The 25,678-nt window shown below is 36.9% G+C and overlaps 2 protein-coding genes and 1 long non-coding RNA gene across 4 annotated transcripts in view; 2 read left to right on the top strand and 1 right to left on the bottom strand.

Annotated features, from left to right (window-relative positions):
• Nucleotides 1–19,255, bottom strand: part of LOC131790223 (sacsin) — a 40,134-nt gene extending 20,879 nt beyond the window's left edge. The window contains exons 1-4 of one of the 2 annotated variants that reach the window (XM_066169528.1): nt 19,195–19,255; nt 18,614–18,701; nt 2,165–2,245; nt 1,743–1,858 (exon numbers count right to left, since the gene is read on the bottom strand). In XM_066169528.1, coding sequence (XP_066025625.1) covers nt 1,743–1,858; nt 2,165–2,167 — 119 coding nt within the window. In that variant the 5' untranslated portion in view covers nt 2,168–2,245; nt 18,614–18,701; nt 19,195–19,255. Of the gene's footprint in view, nt 1–1,742; nt 1,859–2,164; nt 2,246–18,613; nt 18,702–18,815; nt 18,970–19,194 lie in introns of those variants that run through there. The other variant, XM_066169527.1, reaches the window with a different exon arrangement.
• Nucleotides 19,256–19,332: 77 nt separating this feature from the next.
• LOC131790216 (uncharacterized) lies at nt 19,333–20,759 on the top strand. The gene is made up of 3 exons (XR_009340676.2): nt 19,333–19,452; nt 19,628–19,870; nt 20,519–20,759. It is a non-coding gene; the product is annotated as an uncharacterized lncRNA (long non-coding RNA).
• A 3,429-nt stretch (nt 20,760–24,188) lies between these two features.
• On the top strand, nt 24,189–24,866 carry LOC131781126 (uncharacterized). The gene has a single exon (XM_059097780.2). It carries the CDS (start codon nt 24,189–24,191, stop codon nt 24,864–24,866), a length of 678 nt encoding a protein of 225 aa, XP_058953763.2.
• The last annotated feature ends 812 nt before the right edge of the window (nt 24,867–25,678 follow it).

The following is a 25,678-nucleotide window of genomic DNA, read 5'->3' as shown; positions in this document are numbered from 1 at the left end:
TCTTTTACTTGAGCTGTTGTACAGCGAGTGTGATAAGAGAATGCGCCGGGAAATAAAGTGCTCGATGTTGTTGTCTTTGAGGGTTCAGATGTGTTTGCTGAGTTCGGTGTGGTTTCTATATCTTGTTTTGAAGACATTCTCGTCCGATGTACGTTTCTGTCGTGTTGTTGTCTGTGCGTGTAACGGTGGCTTGGTAAATTACTGATGGTTGCAGACAGTTTCCGTCGAGCGGGCATGCGTTCTTTTGTCAGCAGTTGCATGTCTTATTATTAATGGTAGCGGCGGCGGCAATATCATCAGTCTGTAGAGATGCGGTTAGGATGCGTTTGTTATGGTTGTCGATTATTTGTTTCGTGTTGTTCATGCAGCTGTAACTGATCTTGATGATGTTTCGGTTGAAGATTTTCTGAGCTAGTGATCGTTGGGAAAGTGCTTGTCTACTAGGGCGAGGAATTCGTGTCCGATGTTGGTGCTGGTGTTCTTGCTAAAGGGAGGGTTGTACCAGAGGATGTTATTGCGTTGTCGGTTTTTCCGTTTGCTTATTTTGGCTGGTTCGTACTGTAGTGTGTAGTGGTATCCACTTTCGTCGAGTGCTTTCCGGTATGGAGGGGCGGCTTGGTCAAAGGATGCTTTGTCAGATGATAGGGACGACAGTCGTTTGTTGATGCCGGCGGGAATATGTTCTTTATGGTGATTGGCGGGTGGTTGCTCTCGCGGTGAACGTATCGCGGTATACGATATACAAAGTATTCGGCTTTATGAATGGCTGATAAGTACTTCGGTTAAGGTTAAATGTGACGTCTAGGAAGTTGATTATTTGTTTGTTTGCTTCTATGGTGATGCGTAGACCGTTATTATTAAAGATGCGATATATTTCTTTCTTGATGTTCTCTGTGTCTTTAGGTGTGGCGTTAGTGATGGCCAGTCCGTCGTCTCGGTAAAGTCCTACGTTTATATTAAGATCCTCGAGTTGGGAGAGCAGAAAGCTTCCCACGAGTTCACATGTTTCAGCGCTGTCGTAGCTTCCCATTGATAAGTGAAAGACATTTAACGTTCCAATTTAACCAAAGAGGAACAGAATGCCCTACAGGAACTCATAGGGGACTCTGAAATACTTATCTTCGTAGCTGACAAAGGAGGAGCAGTCGTAGTTATGGACCGCACATACTACGCCGATAAAATGCTGAATGACACTCTAACATATGAGGAAATTACCGCTAACAAGGACAAAAACGTTATGAAACTTATAAAGGAGTTAGCAAGTAATCACAGTCACAACCTTACGGGGAAAGAGGTGAACTACCTGTGCTACTTTTATTTTAAAACTAGTGGTTTCTATGGCCTTCCAAAGATTCATAAAAGCAAGATCATTTGTCCGGAACCATACATTAGAGTTCTTAGGCCAGCAGATCTCAAATTCAGGCCCATAGGAGCTGGTCCTAGATGTCCAACGAGTAGACTTAGTAACTATGTGGACATCCTTATCGAGCCGTTTACTTTACATGTCCGAAGTTATCTGAGGGACACTATCGATTTCCTCAATTATTTACCAAAGACAGTATCTGAAAGAACAATATTAGTCTCCTTTGACGTGACGAGCTTGTACACAAACATCAACCACGACCTCCGCGTAAAGGCCATGGAATACTGGATCAGTAAACATCCAGAGAGCCTTAACTCACGTTTCAGCAAAGAATTTATCATCGATTCAATCCTTTAATATTGACGAATAATACTTTTACCTTTGATGATAGAATATTCCTTCAAAAGAAAGGTACTGCGATGGGAACGAAAATGGCTCCCAGTTATGCAACCCTTGTTCTCGGATATTTGGAGAACGAATTATACAGCCAGGTCTCTAATAAAAAGGGAAAAGAAATAAGCCATTATGTTTACGCAAACTGGAGAAGATTCTTGGATGACTGTTACATAAACTGGCCTTACGGTGAAGATAAATTAGAGGATCTTCATGATATTCTTAACAGCCTAGATGACAGCATTCAACTTACTGCTGAAACTAGCTGCAAAGAACTTCCGTTCCTTGATGTGATGATAAGAAAAGACAATACTCACCGAACAACTGATATTTATTATAAACCAATGGATTCATTCCAATACCTCCCATATACATCCAGCCATCCAAGACACATAAAAAATAACATACCATACAACCTGGCTCGAAGGATATGTGATTGTTGAGGACCAGGACATAAGGAAACGGCGCCTCCACGATCTCAAACAAATCCTGTTGAGGAAACAATATCCAGCTGAGATAATTGATTGCGGTGTAAACAAGGCCCCCACCCAAACAACGGAAGAGTTAAGAAGGGTGAGAAAGCAAGCTACCGAAAATAACCTCCTTTGTCTGTAACCTCCTTTGTCTGCAACAACATACAATCCCAACAATCCGCAAGTATTTCAGCTGGTCAGGAAAACACTTCCCATGTTGAAACAAAACTTCCCCCTTAAAATCCATTATGAGCAAGACTAACGTAATTCACAGTCAGCGACAACCCAGAAACCTAAAACGGATGCTAACAAACTCCTATTTCTTCAAGCAAAAGGACACTAATCCGGAAGTTAAAATTTGCGAAACAAAACGTTGCGGAACATGCCCCTATTTAAAACAGGGTAACTGAAGAATTCACTTTCTCCGCCACGAATGAAACATTTCGGATAAAACACTCGATGAACTGCACCTCAACGAACTTGATTTAATTAATAACATGCGCAGGATGTGGACATAATTATATAGGAGAAACGGGTGATGTCTTGAAATAGAGTGACAGTTCATAAACAACAAATTAGAGACCCACACACACGTATGCTGGGAGTCAGGAAGCATATTGATAAATGTGCTGCGGGATTGACCCCTCAGTTCACTATCATTCCGTTTTACAAGATTCTCAGCCCCTCCGAGGTCATGAGAAAGAACAAAGAGAGGTTTTTTATTTCGAAATATAAACCCGTTCTTAATGACTTGAAATTACGCTAATTGCTCGCGCGCGCTTCGAATTACAATAGCCATTATTATTGTAATTACAATTAGATCAGTGACGTAACAAGTCAATAAACACACTTTGCTATGCCTGAAGAGCCGCAACAGCGGTGAAACGCATAGCGCAAAAGCAAAGTATAAGTTAAAAGAAGACTCTCGTTTTTCATTGGTTTTAGTATCTTCATTCGACACAGAAGTTTACAGTTTCTATATATATATGAAATTGTTACTGGAACTCTCAGGCCAACAAAGGTGCACCGCGCCAGGAGGATCAGTAAAGATTCGCAGTTCAAACCTCACAGCAAACACGAACGTAGAGAGTTAAGAAAAAGGCGAAGATGGACAACTTCTGACGTAAAAGAGATAAAAAATTTAACAAAAACGTTTCGGTCAGAGACCTTCTTCAGTTATCTACAACTTTGGAATAAAAAAGAGCCTTAAATAAGATCGAGGTGCTAGTGATAACGTAATTACAGGTGACAACTAATGAATAAGATACAAAATCACGTGAAAGAGCAGAAAGTGGTGTTAATAAAAAGATGACAAAAAACAAAATCAACAAAGCGAAAAATATCGAAAACAAGCCACAAAGAGAGCAATGGACAAAATACGCGAGATAAAACATAAAAACTAAACTTGCTTAAACGAATAGCTTAACTGAAGAGGCAATGCGGCAAGCATTAGAAAAGGATAGACGCACATGAAACTAAAGAAGACTTTAAAGCTAAATTGCGCCTTTCCGCATAACAAGTTCTATGCCCGTACTCTCTCTGTCAGCCTTATTTTTTTATTTCGATTTCGATTTCTTCCTCTCCTCCGAGTTTGTCAGACAAAATTACCTCTGTCAGACAAATAAATCAAGCAATTAGTTAGGTTGTCGCAGTTTTGCTGTTTTCCGTATGCAATTGAGCAAATAATTTGTTCAACTATGAACTAGACAGCTTCATTAGATTGAAATGCAGTTAGTTAACTGCCTCGTCTATTTATTTCCAGATTACAACCTGAATCAATGCTTTCAACAGCTTACTGATAGAATTGTATAAAATATAATAAACTACAGCTGCATAGCTCTGACACCGTTCTGTAACTTCCAGGTTTTCTCTCGTATTTTTGGGTTAAGGATGGCAAAACATGACCATTTTGGGTCAGCAAAAGGTAACAATGTGTCGTAAGGCTAGATGAAGTGAGCAATTGACGAAGGAATTCCCAGTTGGTAACACACCCACACTATTATTGGAATAATGATATACATGAAAAATTACGCGCGTCTGATTGGCTGAAACACTATGTGTTCTTGGTATGATTATTGTTGACATGACGACAAAATCTATGAGGGTTATGAATAAAGCTCTGAAAATTGCATTTCTAAATTACATCTCGGTGTGAACATCTCAATGAAGTTAATTGAAATGTTAATCAATGCATTTGTGGTCATTTTTTTCTCCTTCTTGAGCCGTTTTAAGCGTCTTTTAACGGAATTACTTTTGGCCGGAATCCGTTAAGAGAAGAAAGGGCTCGTACAATTTTTTTGTCTTTGAAAAATGAAATTGTACTCGTACTCGAACACCAAACTGCATTCGAAATCATGTCGTTACCTATACGAAAGGAGAATTTTCGAGAGATAAGTTGCCTCTGTGGAACCCTCTTGAGCGGTTGATGGGAGAACACTTGACTAGTTTGTAAGTCACCTGTCTTGAACAATTCGAGATACGAGACGAGGTCGAGTGTTTCTCCCTCCTTCTTGAGTACTGTAGCCCCTTCTTGAGTGCTTTACAACAGAACACAGTCAAGGCTTCTTTATTTGTTTTTTAATAAAGAATCCGTCAAAATCCCCACGCATTTCCCTCTACTTTTCAAAAAAAAATTCAATTTTTGAAGAGAACGAAAGGGTTGTCCGCATGTTTCATACTATCATGAAACACGCTAAAATAAGTCAGAATCCTTGTTAAAATGGTGCAAATAATTTGATTGGTTGAAGAAGACTAAAACTGTCAAAAATGTCAAACTATTCACAATCTGCAACGGTTCACAAACCCAAACAATTCTGCAGCTCGAATTAAATTTTTTCGTGTGTGAAAGTGTGAAATGTGAAAGTGAAATGTTCAGGTAAATTCGGCCAAGTTATGGCTGGTGAAAACACGCAAGTTTTTTTAACGTGAAACTTGAAAAACAAACTGCTCAAGAAGTGTGTTTTATGAATGATCGACAGCCGAATTCACAAGAACATGAAGATTTCTCGGGGTGGAAGCGTCCCTAAAACTCGGCTGTTGTGACTTTCCACTCAGTAAATCATCACTGTGATGACCGGAGATCGCCGTGATGAGCTACGATCGCAGTTTCTCTTACACAGTGATTTGTATAAATTCTTGACAATTATGCCAGTTTGGTTTATTTTTTTTCATCATTCCTGTTTAGCTCTGTTTTCTTTCTCGGACACGAAACTACATATATCATACGAGTGTTCGCTGTGTACAAGCTTCATTACTACATTTACTGAAATGACAGTCTAACTGAGTGTACAAAGTCTATTTAGTTTTCTCTTTGGTGATATTCGTCTTTGCTCACGTTACAGTTTCATCAATTACGCCACTTGGCATGTTTTCAAACCTTTATTTAGTTCTTCTGTTGCAACTTGCCGGCCCGCTTGTTCAATAATTTGACTTTTCAATTAACGAAAAAAAGCTAACGAGAAGTCCGGGAAATGGTCGGGCATTGTACAAATTGGCAGATGGCGTGACAACTTATAGTTCCGCTCCGTGCTTTGTATTCTGATGAAAGACACTCCTTCAGCCAATGACAGCGCACGTTACATCCCAACTTTATTAAAATTAAACTGAATAAGGTTAAATTTGAACTCACATTTTCACTGCATTAGATAATGAAGGTTTGAGTCGAGTGTAGATATTTCTGTGTTCAAAATTAACCAGGTATAAGGTTGAATATAAATGTATATTATTGTAAGCAAACGTCAATCTTCTAAAGAAAGTATTACTTATTGAACATTGATACTCTCTTGAAATTGTTAAATCAGAAAATATATATTGTTGAATGGTGAACTTATCTGACTTCCACAACAAAACAAACAGACTAAGAAATCAATGAATGGACAGGTACTTATTGCAAAATAGAAAAAAAAAGCCACAAAAGTGCTCGTATTCAGTCGAGTCTGGCTAACATTAGCGACTGTTCAAATATTCTGTACAAATATTCGGCTGGCGCTTTGAATGGGGTTCCAGGCCCAGAATGTTCTTAACACTGGTCCTCTCTCCCTCTGAAAAATTCCTCGAAAAGTTTTAATGTTGTTTAACTTTGTCGACTGAAATGGTATCGATCGCGAGTTAAATAGGGAACAATACATGAGCGCGCGTAGTAAAGGGCATCGGATTAGAATGACATAAGATTCTAGGAAAAATATTGTTTTTTTATTTTTATTTTATTTTATTTTTTTTTAATTTAAACACGGTCAATTCATCAGCCTAAAAAATACATATCACATGCGCTAGAATATTTAAAACTCAAACTATATACTATAACACTAAAAGCTGTTTTCCGTGAGTGCCGTGCGTTAGACTTAAAGAATGTCATTGATCTTACGTTTAAATACCCCCAGAGACTCTGTGTTCCTTATATCGCATGGTAGACTGTTCCATAATGTGGCGCCATTGTAGCTGAAGCTTTTTGGTAATAATTAGTGCGCGGTAATGGAACATTGTCGCTGAGATATTAACAATTATCAAAATAAAAACTAAATTTTTGAAAGGCTAAGATAACGAACTATTTGTAAAGCCCTTAACAATTTCAAAATATCTTATAAATTATGACTGTATACATTAGACGGGGAAAAATTATTTGCTCGCTGGAAAGAGAAACTTTCGGACCGAACAGCAACTATGCATGGAAAGGTTTGTTTCTTAGGACATGCATGGAGCAGAACGGGAAAATCCCTGGATCGCCAAATGTCATAAAGCTTTCACTCCCGTGATTGACCAAGGATACCTTTCTCTTTACGATATCAATAGAGTTTCAAGTAGAGAGATTATAAGAAATAGGAATATCATCAACTCGGGGATATTGTTTTATTCAACACCAGAATGATGTAAGAGTGATTTACGTATTGGCAGTAAGAAGGTTTTTATCCCCAAAGTGAGCTCTAACCTTGTACAACTTAAAATGATCTTTCTATGTAATTTTTTTAGCCCTTCAACTCCCATTAGAGATCGAAACAAAACTTCTCCTTGCAATATCAATTGGATTTCAAGAGGACAAGTGACGAGAATGAAGAAAAATATCAATAAGGGGGAGCATAAGTTGATTCAATACTAAATTCTCCAAACTAAGTAACAAGAATTGTACTTCAGACAGTCAGGAGTATTATTAATGAGATTTAGGAATGAAAGGGCTACGAATGTAGTGGTGGGGTAAAAAGAAATAGATCGGTCTGATTCTGTACGTTTAAACTGAACTAGATTTACATTTTTTTTCCCAAGACAATGGCATCATTGACTTTAGAGAATTTCTCCACCTGATGGACACCCGGATGAAAGAAACAGACACAGAAGCAGAGATACGAGAAATGTTTTAAGTGTTTGACATGGATGGTAACGGGTTTATAAGTGCTGAAGAATTCAAGTGGACCATGATGAACCTTGGTAATCAGTTGACTGAAGAAGTCAATGAGATCATCAAAACAGCTGACTTGAATGGCGACGGACAAATTGATCTGGAAGGTAATTTCCAGTTTTTTTCTGTTTGGTTCTCTACTTTTTCATGTCCAGTGTTCGATTATTTCATTGGTGTTTGATCTTTTCGACTTTTCTCTTTGCCTGTCAGTTTTGTTTGCACATGTGATATAACAACTGGCTAACCCTGTCTCTTCTTTGGGGTTCATAAAACTAAAAGTTTGTGTATGTTTCCAAGCCACTTTATATTTTTTGACCTTGTTTACCAAACCCTCACCATAGAGATAAATAGAGGTAAAACGTCTATTCATAATTTCTTTGCAACTAAAAATTTAATAATACGATTATTACAAAAGATAATATAATACTCCTAGTAGTTTAAAGAAAGTTTGTATAAAAATTTGTATATGTTACGTTTGTAAATAAAATGTCGAATAAGTATAAATGAAAAAAATTGAAGAAATGTAAAATGGTTTCCGCGTTTACATAGCCTGATGTAAACACGTGGGAGGTTGCGAGAACACAAGATAAGCGTAGGAAACCACAACGCGAAGCGGAGTGGTTTCCAGCTAATGGAGTGTTCTCCCAACCTCCCAAGTGTTTACATCAGGCTATGTAAACACGGAAACCATTTTACATTTCTTTTATAAAATAACTAATGAAAGAGGAACGAAAACCGTGTTTACATACGCTCATGTAAAATGGTCTTATAGCCAATCAGAGCGCGCGTACTATTTTAATTATTTTATAAAAAAAATTTGTAAAATAGTTTAGGCTGTTATGATGCATATTTTTGTTTCAGGGTGTAGCTGACAAGCACTGAAGGTGGTTTTAGAGTAAGAGCGCTTGTCGTGGCCAATTCAAAGTTGAAATTCTTAGGAATAAAAAAAGAAACAGGCACAAGAGTATAGCAATTTAATTCACTATTATCAGCTTAGTTGATAACGTAAATTAGCCACCGTAAAGAGTTTAAAAGCGGACGTTTCGAGCATTAGACCCTCCGTCAGTGGGACTGGAAGAATTGTGGGTTGTGTGTGTGTTTATATCCAGCACAATAGTAACTACCTACAAACATAATATGACCTCTCACTCGAGTCAAATTGTAAACTGAATGCTTGAATCATCTTGTTTTCTGTCTTTTATGTTCTTTCATAAAATTCTTAACCTGACGTGGATGAAGAGATTAAATTCTAACAGCATTCCGAAGTTTGTTTGTGTCTTGAGATCACGAACTTTCCGCTATTTATTGAAGTTCCTTCAACGGTACCGGCGAAGGATACATACGTTCTAAAGTGAATTCGTTCAGAAACTCACTTCGTAGTCAAAATTTCAGTTCCTCGTGAGACCCAATATCTTAATGTTAACGTGAGCCCCACCCCACCTCCCCAAAAAAAAAACCTTCAGCTTCGAAATGTTTCACATATTTCACGAGCAAAGACTCTTCATAACTATAAGCCCACTCGAAAGTAGATAAAAAGTAGACCATAACCTTATAAAACATCATAGCAGAGCGCGCAGCGCGCGCAACGTAGCTCCATAATTATACGAAATAGTAGTAACCCATCAAGCCGAAAAATTTGGACGTGCGACCGTACGACCGACCGTAGAAGGTGCTACTTTTAGCATGCGCGGCCAACTGTACTACGGGCACTATCTTAGCCATTACGTAATAGAAGTACGAAGGAGAAGGCAATGTGCAGGCGCGATTGCTTGCGTAACTTGGACACCCTATTAGTGTGCGCCAGGAAACACCGGCAGATGACAATGAAGAGCGCATACTCGAGTATCGAGCTTCAGTGTAGCGTACCGCGGGCACACGGCTAGGCATTGCACGAGGGCTTCACGTGGGCTAGTGGATGTGAAGCCGCGTAAGCAAATAATTTGCAACCCGCGTTTTGAGCGCGAAATCAAACTGGTGAGGTTGAGCAAAGGGGCATTTTGTTGCGCATGCGCCAAGAAAATTTGTTCGGCGGGTTCGGCGCTATTTTGATATATTCGGCGCGCTTTTGCGGGTTTTCAACTGAGCGATCGACACCTTTCTGTGATATTTTTTGGAGAGGGATGAGAGCGTATGACAAGTTTACTACCATTTCTAACTCTGTGGATACTCGTGGAGTTTGCTGGCTCTTCGGATGAGGATATCTTAATGATCAAAGAGCGAACAAAACGCGAAAAAAGGCCGAAAACTTGAAGTTTGAGATTTGATTTTCTGACGATGAAGATGTGCACATGAGACTACAAACCTTGAAGGTTAGTCATAAGATGTTGATGTCTTACTTCTATGAATCACGAAGTGGTGTGTGGAGGCGATCGTGAGATATTCGTTACGATAATAGAAGGTAGTTTACAATTTGATCTTATTTTACTTCAACTTTGAAAAATAAAATTACGTTAAGTTCGAGGTGGCCCCAAGCTTCAAATCACTTCAAATAACATCTTCTCTTCTTACTCTTTGTAGTCCCATAGGACACAAGGCTTAAAAAATGTTTCAGCTTCAGGATTGAGTTGCTCTTTCTACAACCTTTGGCGAATTCGTTTTTAGGAGGTTGAGGTGGATTTTCCAAGTCATGGCTCACAACTGTCTTTGGCCTTTTTGCTTTCCAAGTCTGTTGTACATAGTATGTAGGCATGTGTGTTAACAACACTTAGAGTCTTGCCTCGATCATCTCCAGTTTTATCTTATTTTGTTGCTGTGTTTTGGTGAGAATTTTTCTGATTGCCCTTTTGGGCTTGAAGTGCTAACTAGAGGATAAACTTCGGTAGAACCTGTCTCATCACATGGCCCCCAAATCCCTCACTACTATCAGTTCATTGTTTATTTATTTAGCTTTCGGTCTAACCAGTTCATTTACCTCAAAAAAATGCCTGGGCTTTGTATCATGAGTTTAAACTGGTGCCGTTTTCTTCATGTTCACGTGTCATTCGAAACGGATGGCGTCAGCTTCTTTCTATCTTGTTTATTTCAGTAGAATACTTCTGCCATACGAAATGAATTTTGAGTCGAAGTGCACTATAAAACTCGCAGATTAAAATTATCTAACTTTCTGTGGATCTTAAAACATGAGATGAGCGATACAACAAATGGATAATTACTCAAGGGGCTGGAACTCCTTGTTTCTTTGGAATGTGAACTACAGTATTTCTGTCATATTTAAAAATGAATATCGGGTTAAAATGTCTTCAAATATTAGCAAAGCCAAACCCCTGGCTTGAAAACTATTAATTTCCGCAAATAGGCATCCAAGCCGATGCCCATTACTGCAGAATATGCAATGTCAAAGTCCCCTTTTGACTTAAGTCTCATTTCTCTAAAATCTGATAAATGTAAATCATCCATTTTCATAAAGAGATCAAGAAACCTCTCCGCATCAGTTTAATCTGACCTCATTTAGTCTTATTCCTGAAAAGAAAAGGCTTTTGGAAATATTTTGTTTTTTATCCTCACTGTTAAATATCAGCTTTATTGGTTATTTCTTGTTTGGCATGTATAAGAGTCTTCAGATCATCAAATTGTCACACAACTCTTGTTATTTAATAGGTTGGAGAATAAGGTTGCAAAGAGTGTGTACGATTTTGTTGTGCAGTTGAAATGATAAATGATAGTATTTTTACTGGGTAATAATTGATTTATTTAACTATTTGTCTTACAACTGGAAGCTTAAACTAGTACTTGTTTTCAATCACAATTTCCCCACATCATCGATCATACCTGATGATATTTCCGAGACTAATGATTGAAAAGACTTTATCTTGCTCTGATAAAATCCATAATTATTCCTCCATTTCTAACCAGATGGAACTAGCATATCTCTAGCACTAGCGTTGTCTTACTTTTCTTTACTCGACATTGACCTTTTTTATTTTGGTAATCGGCCCTGCCGGTTGTGATTCGTGTCAAAAAACTTTTGAAAAAAAACATAAACTTCCGTAAACTTTAAATTTTTGCCAAAATTGGAAGTACACTGCATTAGCAGTACAGTTGAAGCTCTAAAAAACGCTTACAGGAAGGCGAGTACTTCAAATGATCACCGATAACTTGAGATAGCAATGACATGATAAAAGTATACTATCCAATTCTTTTGTGCTCTTCGACAGGCCACTTGCATCCTTCAAAAATAACATCATCTTCATCAATCGCCTAGACAATCACAAGACAAGACTGGAACCATCTTTTGCATTTTGAAAATAACTTCCTTCCACACATCACACAATAATTTCAAGACTTTGCCGCTTCCATCTAAGGTACAGAAGAAAAAATGAGAAGAAAGGTTGTCTCAAAGACTCGAACCATTGTTTTTTCCGACGTATTCTACTGCTTCTTTTCTTTCGCGATTCTCGAGCGGGAAACCGACGCAGGCGCATACCAGCGGTTTTTCGTATCAAACTAAAATTTACAGAACATGCGCAACAAAATGCCCTCCTGCTGTGAGGCTGTAGTTCAACGGTAATTCTCAGTATTTCGCAAATTCTAATCAACTCGTAGAGCAACAATACCGGCAGAGCTAAAGCATTGTCAACGGGAGGAAATTGTTATGATTCAAGTTTGTGGAGAGAGGGTTTTGAGTTAAAATAGGAAAGAGAGAGAGAAAAAGAAAGAGACTGAGCGACCAAAAAAAAAAAAAAAACAAGAAGTAAAAGACGTAAAGGGAGTCGAGAAAAACGCGCAAGAAAGTTAGGGTAAAATTTCCGCACAGCCCCATCCTACATTATGCATTCAGTTCTTGAACAGAGGAAACAATGACAAAAACAATACATTTCCGTTGGGAAAACAGATTTGTTTTACAATAGTATGGGGCTGTGCGGAAACTTTACCCCCAAAAGCCCGGCTTATGACTCTGGAGGTACTTAACTTAATGTATTTGATACACAAGGCACCCTTGAAGGAGGAAGGTTAGAAAAAAATGATTGCTTTTACGACCGTACATTGCACCCGGTTTACATAATTATGTAGATAATTGCTTAAAAAATACCTGTTATAGCTTTCTTCAGCAGCAAAGACACGTATGTAATATGCTTCTGCTTTATTTTTATTGTAAGGGGTTTCTTTTTATATGTAACATACATACATCCTTTAATTCCTCCTTAACCTGCCTGTAAATAATTAAGTTTTATGTTTTAATTCAAGAGTGAGAAGATAAAATAGAAGCGTTGCAGAGTTCTCTTTACAGACTGAATTCAGGTGAGAACATCAGTAAACTAGTTGATGTCATATGCTCCTCCTGAATCTTTAAATTTATTGCCCTAGTCTTTTTCACAAAGCCTCTTTTATCTCTCTGTGTGCCAGCCAGTGATTAAAATCTCAGTGCATAGATATGCCATATTTCATCAGTCTTTTTAATTCCATCCTTAAGTTTTTTTGCATTTACTATTTTAAAATTCATAAATGGCATTCTCTTTTCATCCATGTAAAGAGATATTACACATTTCTTAAACTAAAATCTGAATCATGAAGTCAACTTAATTTCAGTGAGTTTGAAACTTCATTGTGCATAAGAACACTTTACCGGAGTATGTTATATTTATTTGCTGTCTTTCTGGTACAGATGATTACATATCCCTTTAACTTTCAAGATTCCATTAGTAATTCTCTTTACTGTCTGCCATACAATTTGTGATGTTTGGTTAGAGAATTTGGAATTGGACCAGCCAAGTTATGCTGACACTAGCACTCTTATTTCTGAAATAAAAAAGGCATCTTAATTATAATTCAAACATAATATATTAATTTACTTTTTATCACCTTTTCCCTCTTTTGTCAAATAATGTATGCAAAATCGAGTAATTCGCATAATTCCTGTTTTTGTAATTCGTGTTGTATGTCCTTAACACCGCCTGCCTAGATTAGCTCACTATTTGCAGGAGGTGATTATTGTACAAAGATTTTCCTGCAAACTTAATAAACTTGAACTTGAACTTAAAATTATCCTCTAATTGATATTTTTCTTGATTCTCATAACTCATCTGCTTGATATTGTACTGATAGTGTAAGGAGAAATTCTGTCTTGGTCACTAGTGGGACTAAAACAGTTAAAATGTGGGATTTCATTATATTGTAATGATTACAATTTCCTTATGCTTTCAAATGTAACAAAAAAAATGTGATGAGAATCTGATGTTATGAAACAATGGAAAAACCTGTTGCTAGTAGCTTATGTCTTTAATGTTTAAATGTTCATGGGAAATGCTTTTCTTTGAAAGGGAGGATACAGAAGTTTTCGAAGCTGGTAGAAATAAGCTGTTTGCAAGAAATGAAAAGCAAACTGACAATCATACCTTAATGCTTGACATGCTTCACTCAAACATGTCAGTTCTGTCATGTCATTACTACCATAATGATTGTAGAGGTGTCATTCATGAAAAATATTTTTTGGTATGGCTGTTGTTCTTTATTGATCTTTGTAGCCAAAAAAAGCTGGTAAAGGCACTGAACTTCAATTTTTATTTACACAAGGCACCCTCCAAGGTGGAAGAGTAGAAGACCATAGACTGATGTTTACCAGGCACTTGCACTCACCACAATTATGTATTCAAGCAATACTCTACATATATAAAACTGATTACATGATGTCTTTAATCTATTATACCCTAATATTAGTATGCATACTCTACATGCTGTTCTCGTTACATTTCCTGGTGTGCTGGGAAGGAGAATTTGTTTAACAATCAAGGGGTTCTTCAGTTGATTATCATTTCCTTTATTCTCATGACCTTAATGCTTCATTTAGGGATGATATTGAAAGGAGAAATTAGATACTAGTCACTCTTTAGAATTAAAGTGTTGATAACTGTACACATTTTATGTGCCCCTTGCATTTGTTGGCAACAATAGTTAAGATTGTTAGGAAAGCAAACAGATGAACAGCAGACAGTGAAATGAGGGAAACTGTAAACTTTACCCAGTGGTAGAAGAAATGATCACAGAATACTTAAGAAAGGAGACTTGAATTGTGCTAGCCAATTTCCTCTATTGCCTTTCATGTTTTTGATCAAATAAAATTTAATCAGTTGTAGGGTTTGCTTACAATGTGTTAAATCACCAGAGTGGATTCGATTCTTCTCAGATGTCAGCTGGTAAAAGATGGATACTAAAAATAGATGACCATAAGAAATAGTACACATCTTGAAAAAAATCACACTAAAGTGGTGGCATGATTGATCTGTGATATTTAGAATGACAGAAGCAGGAAAAATACATAGAGCTTTTTCCTATTCACCAGTAAGTTTATTAGATTTCAGATTCTACATTAAAACTGTGTGAGATTAAATTTAACCATATCATGCTTTATCATGGTTTGTTTACATGGAAAGGTAATTGTTATTGTAGCTTCACAGATGTTTTCATTGCTGTTGCAACTAACATTCATAACAAAGTTTCATTTAACATAGAATGTTTCAAGAACTTTCTTTCTTTCTCTCCAACACTATTTACTATTTTTGGAGCACTATTAACCCTTTACACCCTAACATCAGTATGCATATTCTCCATACTGTTCTCAATACATTTCATTATGTGCTGGCAGGGAGAATTTGTTTAACAATCAAGAGGTTCTTTAGTGTATTATTATTGCCTTTATTCTCATAATCTTAATGTTTGATTCAGGGGGGGTATTGAAAGGGGAAATTAGATGCTAGACACTATCAGAAATTTAAGTGTTAAAGGAAGCAGGTTATTAAAAAAATTATAACTTTGATTCAAGCAAGTATTTGAATATGTGAGTAACATTTGATGTTTTCACATATAACAGGATGATCAAGCTGAAGATGGCCTCAAAAAGGAGTGAACTCCACTGTAACAAATACGTCACTACTTTTGAAACTTGAGCACTTGGTAAATACACCTTGGCTTGCAATTCTGATGATTACAGTTTGCTGAGGTAATTGAAATGTCAGTCCCCAAGCAAAAGCCACCCACATGACCCGTAGAGTTATAAGCTATGAGATAACTTTAGAAAAATGCATTTGTGTCAGTGGAACTATTGTAAGTACAATACCACCTAGTGACAAAAATTACTAATTTCCTGTAAGTATGAATGTTTGGGAGAAATTATTGTGGTAACTGACCCTTTTTTGTTAAAATGCATAGGATTTGATGATTGCAATGTATATTTCTTAGCTTTTAAACTTTCAACTTTGTATTAATTGCAACTGTTTACCATATTTATTTCTTTCTACCTCAAGCCCTCAAAAGTTGAAGCAGGTTATCTGACTTTCTTTGTTTGGAATTGTGCGATTATATAATTTTGCTGTGTAAGTTGCCACATTGTAACATGCAATATATGTATTTGAATTGCATTAAATACTCTTGCTCAAGCTTTCATTAATGCATGGTGTTTCTTACCAATACTCATACCCAAACTTAACATTGATATAAGGAATTGGTCACAGGATATGTGTTTTAAAGGGTGGGAAACTGGAAAAGCAAAGATTCCCTTTTAATTAGGACTGAAATTAAAGTGAGCTCTGCTATTTTAATTCATGTTTTTACTTTGACCTGCATGAAAGTTAAATTAATTGGCATATGCATAATTCACAAAGCAAGAATATAAATGACTTAGCTTAATAGGTTATAAAATTGAAATAAGAAAGTTGTGCAGACCATATATTGCCTTTTATCCTTCTATGGATATTTACGCAAATAACATAGTCACCATCAGTCTCTCTCACTGTCACTTTCCTCTGAGCTTGTGGAAAGATGATAACCTCAACATTTTGTTAAATGAAGAAAGGAAAGCCTGCCCTCTTACCACAGATAGTTCTTTTGTGCATCATTGGTACATACCTAGTCTTATTTATATATGAAGTTGATTTTTCAAGGTAGGCTAACCTATCAAATTAGTTGTGAAAATTTCTTTGTTTGACCCAATTTTACTTGACAAACCTAAACTGTATAAATAGAAACATGAAATTTATTTCTTCTCCCTTTGAGGTGTGCATCAAAATTGTGAAGTCATGGCAGGCTTGAACTACAGGTCTATATGAAATCTGTATGTGTGTGTGTTTTCAACATATAAAACCAGTAAAAAGGTTGCTTAGCTTTTTTCATTAATACACATTTCGTTTTCTAAGAGTCTTGTTTCTTTGGCCTATGCTGAGTTCTAATTTTTTAAAAAAAAATTTACATTCTTTTGAATATTCCTAGATCTCCTAGTATCACTTAATATTCGTGTAATTAAAATAATTACATCAAATCTTGTAGATGTTTGGTACATTTTTCCACTGATCCTACTGACATCTCATCACGCGTAGGGATTGGTATTGGCTATAAAAGTATAGTTAATCTGAATATTTGTGCACAGCCTATGCATCAAATATTTGTAATAAAATATTGTATTCTTCTTAAAACTAATTTATCAGAATAAGAATGAGTTACCAGGCACAAGTATGGCTTTCACATTGATAGTTTCCAAGTTTGAAAAAAGTCACTGCCTACTAAAATCCTCTGTTTCTTTACCTTGACAGCCCAATCTCATCAAAACATTGGCAACAGGAGCGATCAGCATGTTAACAATACAGACAAGGGGGCCTATTCCCACATACACCCTCCTCGATCCTGGTCGCTTTCTATGGACACAACATTTCACACATGTATGTTTCCCTGACTAATTATTTTGTAATGGTGTTTACAAATTGTGGAAAATAGTTGGGTTGAAATATAATACAACAACTTGCCAGTAGACAGTCAAATAAATACTTTTTATGTATCGATAAAATTTATTGTTGTTTCATGTTAACATGTTGCAATAACTCTACCTTCCAGTAAATCCAACTATTTGCAAACATGAGAAAATACCATCAAAACCTTTTTAACCCATTTAATATCGTCAATAACAACATCAACTCAAATTTAAAACTAAATAGAAAACTTGATTGATGTTTGGAATTGATTGCTGTGATATAAAAATGAAATCCAGGTATTATTTTAAGTTTTCCACAAATGTCTTCATGATCGAATCCTAAGTCTCTCTTCGTCATCGAGTTTTAATCACGACATTTTAGCTCTAGCTTGTCTTCTTTGAAAGCAAACTTTTGCAGCGCAAGAAACATGTTTGACAAATTTCGTACTTCATTAGCTAGAGTTGCTAAGATCATGGGCAGTTGGCTGAAAGAAACCTATTATTGTAAGTAGTTACATCAGAGGTTACCGAATCAAATAACAGAAAGAATCTGTAAAAGACGCTGTGTATTTCCAGCCAGAGGACAATCATGAAACAAGCAGTCATACCTGGGAATTTCAAGAGAAGATATAAGAGAAGCCCATACGATTCTGGCGTCTTGATTTACTAATTCACTGTTATCACGTGTATACTCTTCAATCGAGTGGTGATGTCTAGACTCGAAGTAGTTTACCGTCGTTTCTTTCAGTTTTGGCTCATTTACTCAAACCAAAATTATCAGTCACGCGCAAAAGAATGTAATTTCAACTGATGCTGACATCGCACACTTCCTCTGAAGAAGAAAAGATTCTCTATCTTCGAAAATTTGCTTATCACATCAGGAACAACAACGAAGATCCTCAGCTGCTTGGAGATACCGTTAACTAGCATGCGTTTTAACGCAAGTTGTGAGAACGTTGTCCCCAGGTTCCAGATCTCGCCAATTCTTCCCTTCCCTCCACAACCCCCGGACTGGTCTCTTAATCCCCTTGAAGTAACTCTTCAACAGCCAGTGCTGAAGAGTTTTATAACAGTTTTTATCATAATGAGGGGCTAGAAAATAAACTAACCAGAGCTCCGCTTTTAGGCTTGGCTAAATCTATATATTAGGTTACTTGTCTCTGTTTTCCTAAACCTAATCTAGAATATTCTCATCTTTGATGTTTAAGTGTTGCATGCTGTTGCCTGGTTGAAAATTTTGCTATTTAGGGAAAGAAAAGCACTGAAGCCCTTGTACATGTTGATGAATCAAAGGCGCACTGCAGTAAAATTTCATCGCTTACCTTTCACAGTTTTGCGAGGATGTTCTGCCATTGTGTCATTCGAATATCTTCGATGGAAGCTCAGGAAACTTCGTCGCTTTGATTTTCACTGTGAAAGAGACGGAATGCGCTATAGATAGGCAGTTTTTGGATTTAAATAAATCTATGGACAATCTTAATGTGGAACAAAATGTTTGAATAGAATGTAGGTCAGATGACTTACTCATACGGCCAGCCACGATTCACCTTACATCTCTATAAATTAAGGAGAGGCCTATGCAGTTTAAACAACCGATTGGAGAACTAATTTCATATGTTTTGAAGATGTATTTATTGACTGGAATGGTGGAACGTTCTGGTTGTTTCCTTCGTCCTGCTATTCAATATGATTATCTGTTAATGTACTCAACAAAATATCTCTTTCCTGATTGGACGAATGCATAAGGATGCGGAAGCCGTAATGGTGCAAAATTTAACCGATCAAATTGCTGCCAACATCAACATTTATTATTAAGGTCAACGATAAAATTTGTCCAACTTCAACAGCCAATATCAATATCAACACTACAAAAACACTAAATCCAACAATCAAAGTAACTCACCATCAACACAAATTCCTCTAGTCTGCAACTCCAGAGCCACGTCAAAACCAACACGGTATAAACAACAAAACGAGTTCAACAATTTGGGTACGAGCGACTGGAAATGGCCGAGGGATCTTGGGACCTATATTACTATCCCGCTTCCAGCAGTCGCCATATTTAACGAAGCTACCACTCGAGAGCTGAAGGGCATTTCGTCTGCGCATACATTTACTTACTGACGATCAAGATGTGCACATGCGACAACAAACCTTAAAGGTTAGTCTTAAGATTTTGTATGTGGAGACGATCGTGAGATATTCTTTACGATAATAGAAGGTAGTTTACAATTTGATCTTATTTTACTTCAACTTTGAAATAAAATTGCACGTTCGAGTTGGCCCCTAAGCTTCAAATCACTTTAAATAACGTCGTCTTTTCTTTCTCTTTGTAGTCACATAGAACACAAGGCTTTAAAAAATGTTCCAGCTTCAGGATTGATTCACTCTTACTACGACCTTTAGCAAATTCGTTTTTGGGAGGTTGAGATGGATTTTCCAAGTCATGGTTCACAACTGTCTTTGGCCTTTTTGCTCTCCAAGTCTGTTGTACATGATATGTAGGCATGTGTCTTAACAACGGTTATAGTCTTGCCTCAATCATCTCCGGTTTTACCTCATTTTGTTACTGTGTTTGGGTGAGAATTTTTCTAATTGCCTTTTTGAGCTTGAAGTGCTGACTAGAGGATAAACTTCGGTAGAACTTAGTTATCACATGGGGGTAAAGTTTCCGCACAGCCCCGTACTATTGTAAAACAAATCTGTTTTCACAATGGAAATGTATCGTTTTTGTCATTGTTTTCGATGGCAAAAAATTAAAGAACTGAATGCATAATGTAGAATGGGGCTGTGAGGAAATTTTACCTCACGTGGGCCCCAAATCCCTCACCACTGTCATTCGTTGTTCATATGTTATTCGAAATGAATGACGTCAGCTTCATTCTGTCTTGTTTATTTCAGTAGAATACTTCTGCCATAAGAAATGAATTTTGAGTCGAATAGTACTATGAAACTCGCAGATTAAAATTATCAAACTTTCTGTGGTTCTTAAAATATGAGACGAGTGATGCAACAAATGGATAATCACTCAAGGGGCTGGAATTCCTTGTTTCTTTAGAAGTTAACTACAGTATTTCTGTCATATTTAAAAACGAATTTCACGTTAAAATGTCTTCAAACCAGTTTGACTTGCATTTCACTCTGCCAGAAATGTCGCAATCCTTCAATTTTTATTTCTTAATTGAGACTGATGATAGGAATTAACTTTTATGTTCTCTGCTGTTTAGGGAGATGTGATGTGACCCCACTAGATAGAGTTGATACTATTGACAGAGCGGATAGGTGTGACGTTTACTGAGCCTAGCTAGTATTCAAGAGAATGTAATTAGTACCAGAAGTTTCTGGTATAAATGATCTATCTTTTGTTCTCTCCTTGCAACTTGCCTCAACTAGCTTATGCTATATGCAACTTGTGTCTAAACCTTATTTGCAACTATAAAACTACCAATAAAGTTCTTGAAAGTTTTGTCCAAATTTTATTGGAAAAGAATACAAGGAGTGATCAGGTGAAATATTGTCACGTTCCTTAAGAGTGCTGAGTTTCCAGTGAGAGCTATAAAATTTCTTAAATGACTGATATATGATTTGTCTGCCTTAAAATTGGCACAGCCAAACCCCTGGCCAGAAAATATAAATTTCTTCAAATAGTCATTAAAGCTAATGCTCACTACTGCAGAATTTGCAATTTCATAGTCCCCTTTTGACTTTAGTCTCATTTCTCTAAAATCTGATAGATGTAAATCATCCATTTTGATAAAGAGATCAACAAACCTCTTCAAATTAGTTAATCTGACCTTATTTAGTCCTGTTCTCAGGAAAAAAAAGGCTTTTAAAAGTATTTTGTTTTCTATCCTCACTGTTAAATATCAGTCCTGTTTCTTTGTTGTTTGGCATGTAATAAGAGTCTTTCCAGGCCATTGAATTGACACATAACTCTTGGAATCTAATAGATTGGAGAATAAGGTTGGAAAGAGAGTATATGATTTTGTTGTGCAGTTGAAATGATAAGGGAATATGATTTTATTGGGAAATTATTTAACTATTCATATTACAACTGGAAGCCCAAACTAGTACTTGTTTTAATTCACAATTCCTCCACATCATTAATCATATCTGATGATATTTCCAAGACTAAAGATTAAAAGGATTTTTCTTTTCTCCGTTAAAATCCACAATTATTCATCCATTTCTAACAAGCTCTGTGATCTAAAGCTACCGTATCTGTAGTACTAACGTTGTCTCACTTTTCTTTTCTTGAAATTGACCTTTTTTCGTTTTGGTAACTGGCCCCGCCGGTTGCGATTCATGTCAAACAAAAAATTGTGAAACAAAACAAACTTTTGTAAACTTTAATTTTTTACTAAAATTGAAGTACATTGCAATAGCAGTAAAGTTGGAGCTTTAAAAAACGCTCACAGGAAAGTGAGTACTTCAAATGATCAACGATAACTTGAGGTAGCAATGACACGATAGAAGTATACCATCTAATTTATTAGTGTTCTTCGACAAGCCTCTTGCATCCTGCACAAATAACATCATCTACATCGATTGCCCAAACAATTACAAGACAAGAGTCGAAGTCGTTTGTACAATCCTTTGCTTTTTGAAAATAACTTCCACACATCACACAACAATTTTAAGACTTTGCCACTTCCATCTTAGTTACAGAGGGAAAAGTGACAAGAAAGTTGTCTCAAATACTCGATCCATTATTGTTTTCCGACGTATTTTCCTGCTTCTTTTCTTTCGCGATGCTTGGGCGGAAAACCGACGCAGGCGCATACCAGCGGTTTCTGGCATCAAACTAAAATTTACAGAACATGCGCGACAAAACGCCCCTTTGCTTCACTCTCGTAGACGTAATAACTTGTTCCCAAGAACTCTCGGCTATTTCAAATCGCTCGTACCCCAATTGTTGAACGTGTTTTGCTGTTGAACTTGAAGCTTTATATCGTGTAGATTTTGACGTGGTTCGCAAGGGCTGCAAACTAGGAGAGTTTGTGTTGAAATTGAGTTACTTTGGTTGTTGGATTTAGTGTGTTTGGAGTGTTTTATATTGATATTAGCTGTTGAAGTTGGACAGATTTTATCGTTGACCTTAACAGTAAATGTTGATGTTGGCAGCGATTTAATTTGTTGAATTTTACACCATGACGGCTTCCATATACGGGATCATTCGAAATTGAAGCTTCCGAGGATCCATAACAAAGTATTACGGAAAATATTTATGACAGCGTCGATCGGTACGCTGCTTGAATGCAAAGAATCCCTTCATTTACTTCGACGACATTAATACTCATAATGCTGGTGATATTAACCTAGGTTTCTGTAGACAGTTAACGACGTTTGCTAAAGAAAGCTGAAGGCGGTTCATGACCAATTTAAACTCCTACCGTATATAGAGTGAGTTCGCCCATTTCGCTCACTAGCAATTTACATCCTAGAATTATATGTGAAACAATACCAGATTATCATATTTAAGTCTTCGTATTTCATTTACTGCAGATGTCCTAAGTAGGTTGATCATGGAAATATTTTAAAGTCCTGACAAATAGAGTATATCCTGCTTCCAGAAATTTTCAGTATGTACGGCAGTGAATTGGTTTCCGACCCTCCAAGAGAGCCAACATCGTCAATCGCCATTGATTATAATTTTCAACGTATTACCAGCAATGAGAGAGGAATCTGTGAAATACCATTGATAAACGCCGACTTTGCCGATGCAGGATCCTTGATATTTGCGGGCCCTACTGCTTTCAGTCTAAAAAAAAAAAAAGCAATTCCAAGGTGAGGTAGACACGTTCAGAGGGATCACAGAATTTGACTTGTCAGCATCCAAGGAAGGAAGTGTAAACTTTCTCATAAGAGTCCCCAAGGCTCAGCCGAGAAATTTGAAAAGTCGTACGATTGTTTACTTCACCGAAAATATTTGCTATTATGGCTGGATCGTCTCCCAGAAATTGAATTTCCTATTAATTTTGTATTCACGAAGCTTGTAACTTGTCTGCCCTGCTGCCCAACGATCTTGAACTAGGTCTAAAATTGGTCGAGTCGTGAAGCTTACCTCTGGTAAGAGTCGTGCAGCTTACCTCTTTGAAGACAAATAAAGCAATTGGTTTGGACAAAATTAGTGCTAGACTACTCAAGAGCTCTGCTAATACAATCACTCCCTCCATCACTAAGCTGTTGAATCTATCGATTCTTACTGGTAAATTTCCTAAATTGTGGAAATGCTCAAAAATTACAGCCTTGTTTAAATCAGGCGACCGGTCAAGTGCATCGAACTATCGACCTATCTCTATTTTACCGACACTCAGTAAAATTCTCGAGAAAGCCGTGCATTCCCAGCTGTACCAGCACTTGGTTATTAACAACCTTCTCACAAGGAAACAGTTTGGATTCAGGAAGGGGCTCTCTACTGAATCTGCTTTGACATCATTTGCTGATGAAGTCTTATTGAACATGGAACAAGGTAAACTGTGTGGGGCCGTGTTTTTGGATTTAACCAAGGCTTTCGACACTGTGGACCATCGGATTTTGTTACGCAAGCTCTCCAAAATTGGTCTATGTGAGAACTCGCTTCAGTGGTTCCGCTCTTACATTACTGACAGGAAACAGCGTACATGTTGTGGGAATGAGTTGTCTGATGAATTGCCAGTTACCCATGGGGTCCCTCAGGGAAGTATTCTGGGTCCTCTGCTATTTGTCATCTACATTAACGATTTGCCAAGCGTTCTAGATGCCTGTCAAGCATCACTTTATGCAGATGACACGGTGATCTACTGCTATGGGACTTCCTCTCAGGAGCTGACTGAAAAGCTCAACCAAGACCTCCTGGCTGTGGCGAAATGGCTGAATGAACATAAGTTAACACTGAATCTGGACAAAACCAAATGCATGCTTATAGGCAGTAACAAGAAGTTACAGGGGAAAATAGCTCTAACTGTTTCAATCTTTGATCACTGTATAAACAATGTTACTTGTTTTAAATATCTTGGAATCTTAATATCGTCTGATTTTTCGTGGACAAATCATGTCGAATACATGGCAGGGAAAGTTAATCAAAGGCTTGGCCTACTTAGACGCATTAAGCATTTGTTACCGTTTAAGGCGCGCATCCTTTTTTATAAAAGCCTTGTTATGCCCTTATTCGAGTATGCTGATTTAGTTTGGGGAGACAAACATAATGTAACTTTAATGTCTAGTTTGCAAGTGCTTCAAAATAAGGCGGCTAAAATAATATTAGATCGACCACTGTATTCCTCTGCGTCTGATGCGTTAACTACACTGAAGTGGTTAACACTAGAAAAAAGGCGCTTCCAGCGCCGATGCGTACATGTATATAAATGTCTTAATGGTCTCACGCATCACGAACTAACATTAGTCACTCAGCAAGAACAGCATAGTTACAACACAAGAAATAAAGCAAACCTCAAAATTCCATCCGTTAAAAGAAACTGGGGCAAACAAAGAACTGGCTATCATGCTGTAAGTGATTTTAACTCGCTGGACAAAACTATACGAGCCTCTGATAATGTAAATATTTTGAAGCGTCAGATTAATTCATTGATTTAAGTTTTGTATTACACATAAGATACATTAGTTTTTAGTAGCATCTTTTAGCATTTTTATTCATTGTAAATTTTTAATTTTTAATTTTCGAGGTCCTTTTTGTAAACCACTTTTTAGTGAAAAAGTTTCCTCATTAAAGATTGTCATTATTATTATTAAGCAACTAGATTTCGTCAAAGAGTTGAAGCGCAATTAACTAACACTTACCCTAATATTCCTCGCTGTTGCAAACATCCATCCCAATCAATACGAACTACAAGACTTTTTATCGCCAAAAAATTGATTCAATTTCCTCATGACTATGCTACTCGATCTTCCCAGAAACCTATTATGTAAATAGCAGACGAATTCTGAGAATCATAGTGTACGGTACACCATTCGACTTCACGACCGGAAATAGAAAGTGATTCTCGAATCTTGGAATGGGCTTAGTCAAACAAAGAAAGCAATATTTGTTAAGATTGGGCGATTACCATGCTTAAATGTCTATTTAATCGCATCCTAGAATATAAGAATAAGAATAAGAATTACAATGCATATAAGAAGTGCAACTGGCCTCCAATACGTCGCAAACCCTCGTTAACAGAACTAAATAAAAATTGAATTGTTTTAAAAGATTCCAATTCACGCGTGAGTAAACATCAAAAGAATGTAACATAAGATGGCAGATGTGACCATAGCTTGTGTAACGTAACGTAATAAAATTATCATCAGCAGTCAATTTTTTAAGCAAAGTCGAGTGAAAATTACGTGTGACCAAGTACTAACAGGCTCAGATGAACTCTTTGTTTTCCGCTGCATAAGAATTTCCAAAA

The sequence above is a fragment of the Pocillopora verrucosa genome, chromosome 7 (genome assembly GCF_036669915.1).
Source record: "Pocillopora verrucosa isolate sample1 chromosome 7, ASM3666991v2, whole genome shotgun sequence".
Classification (NCBI taxonomy): Eukaryota; Metazoa; Cnidaria; class Anthozoa; order Scleractinia; family Pocilloporidae; genus Pocillopora; species Pocillopora verrucosa.
This window is presented reverse-complemented; position numbering and strand designations above follow the sequence as displayed.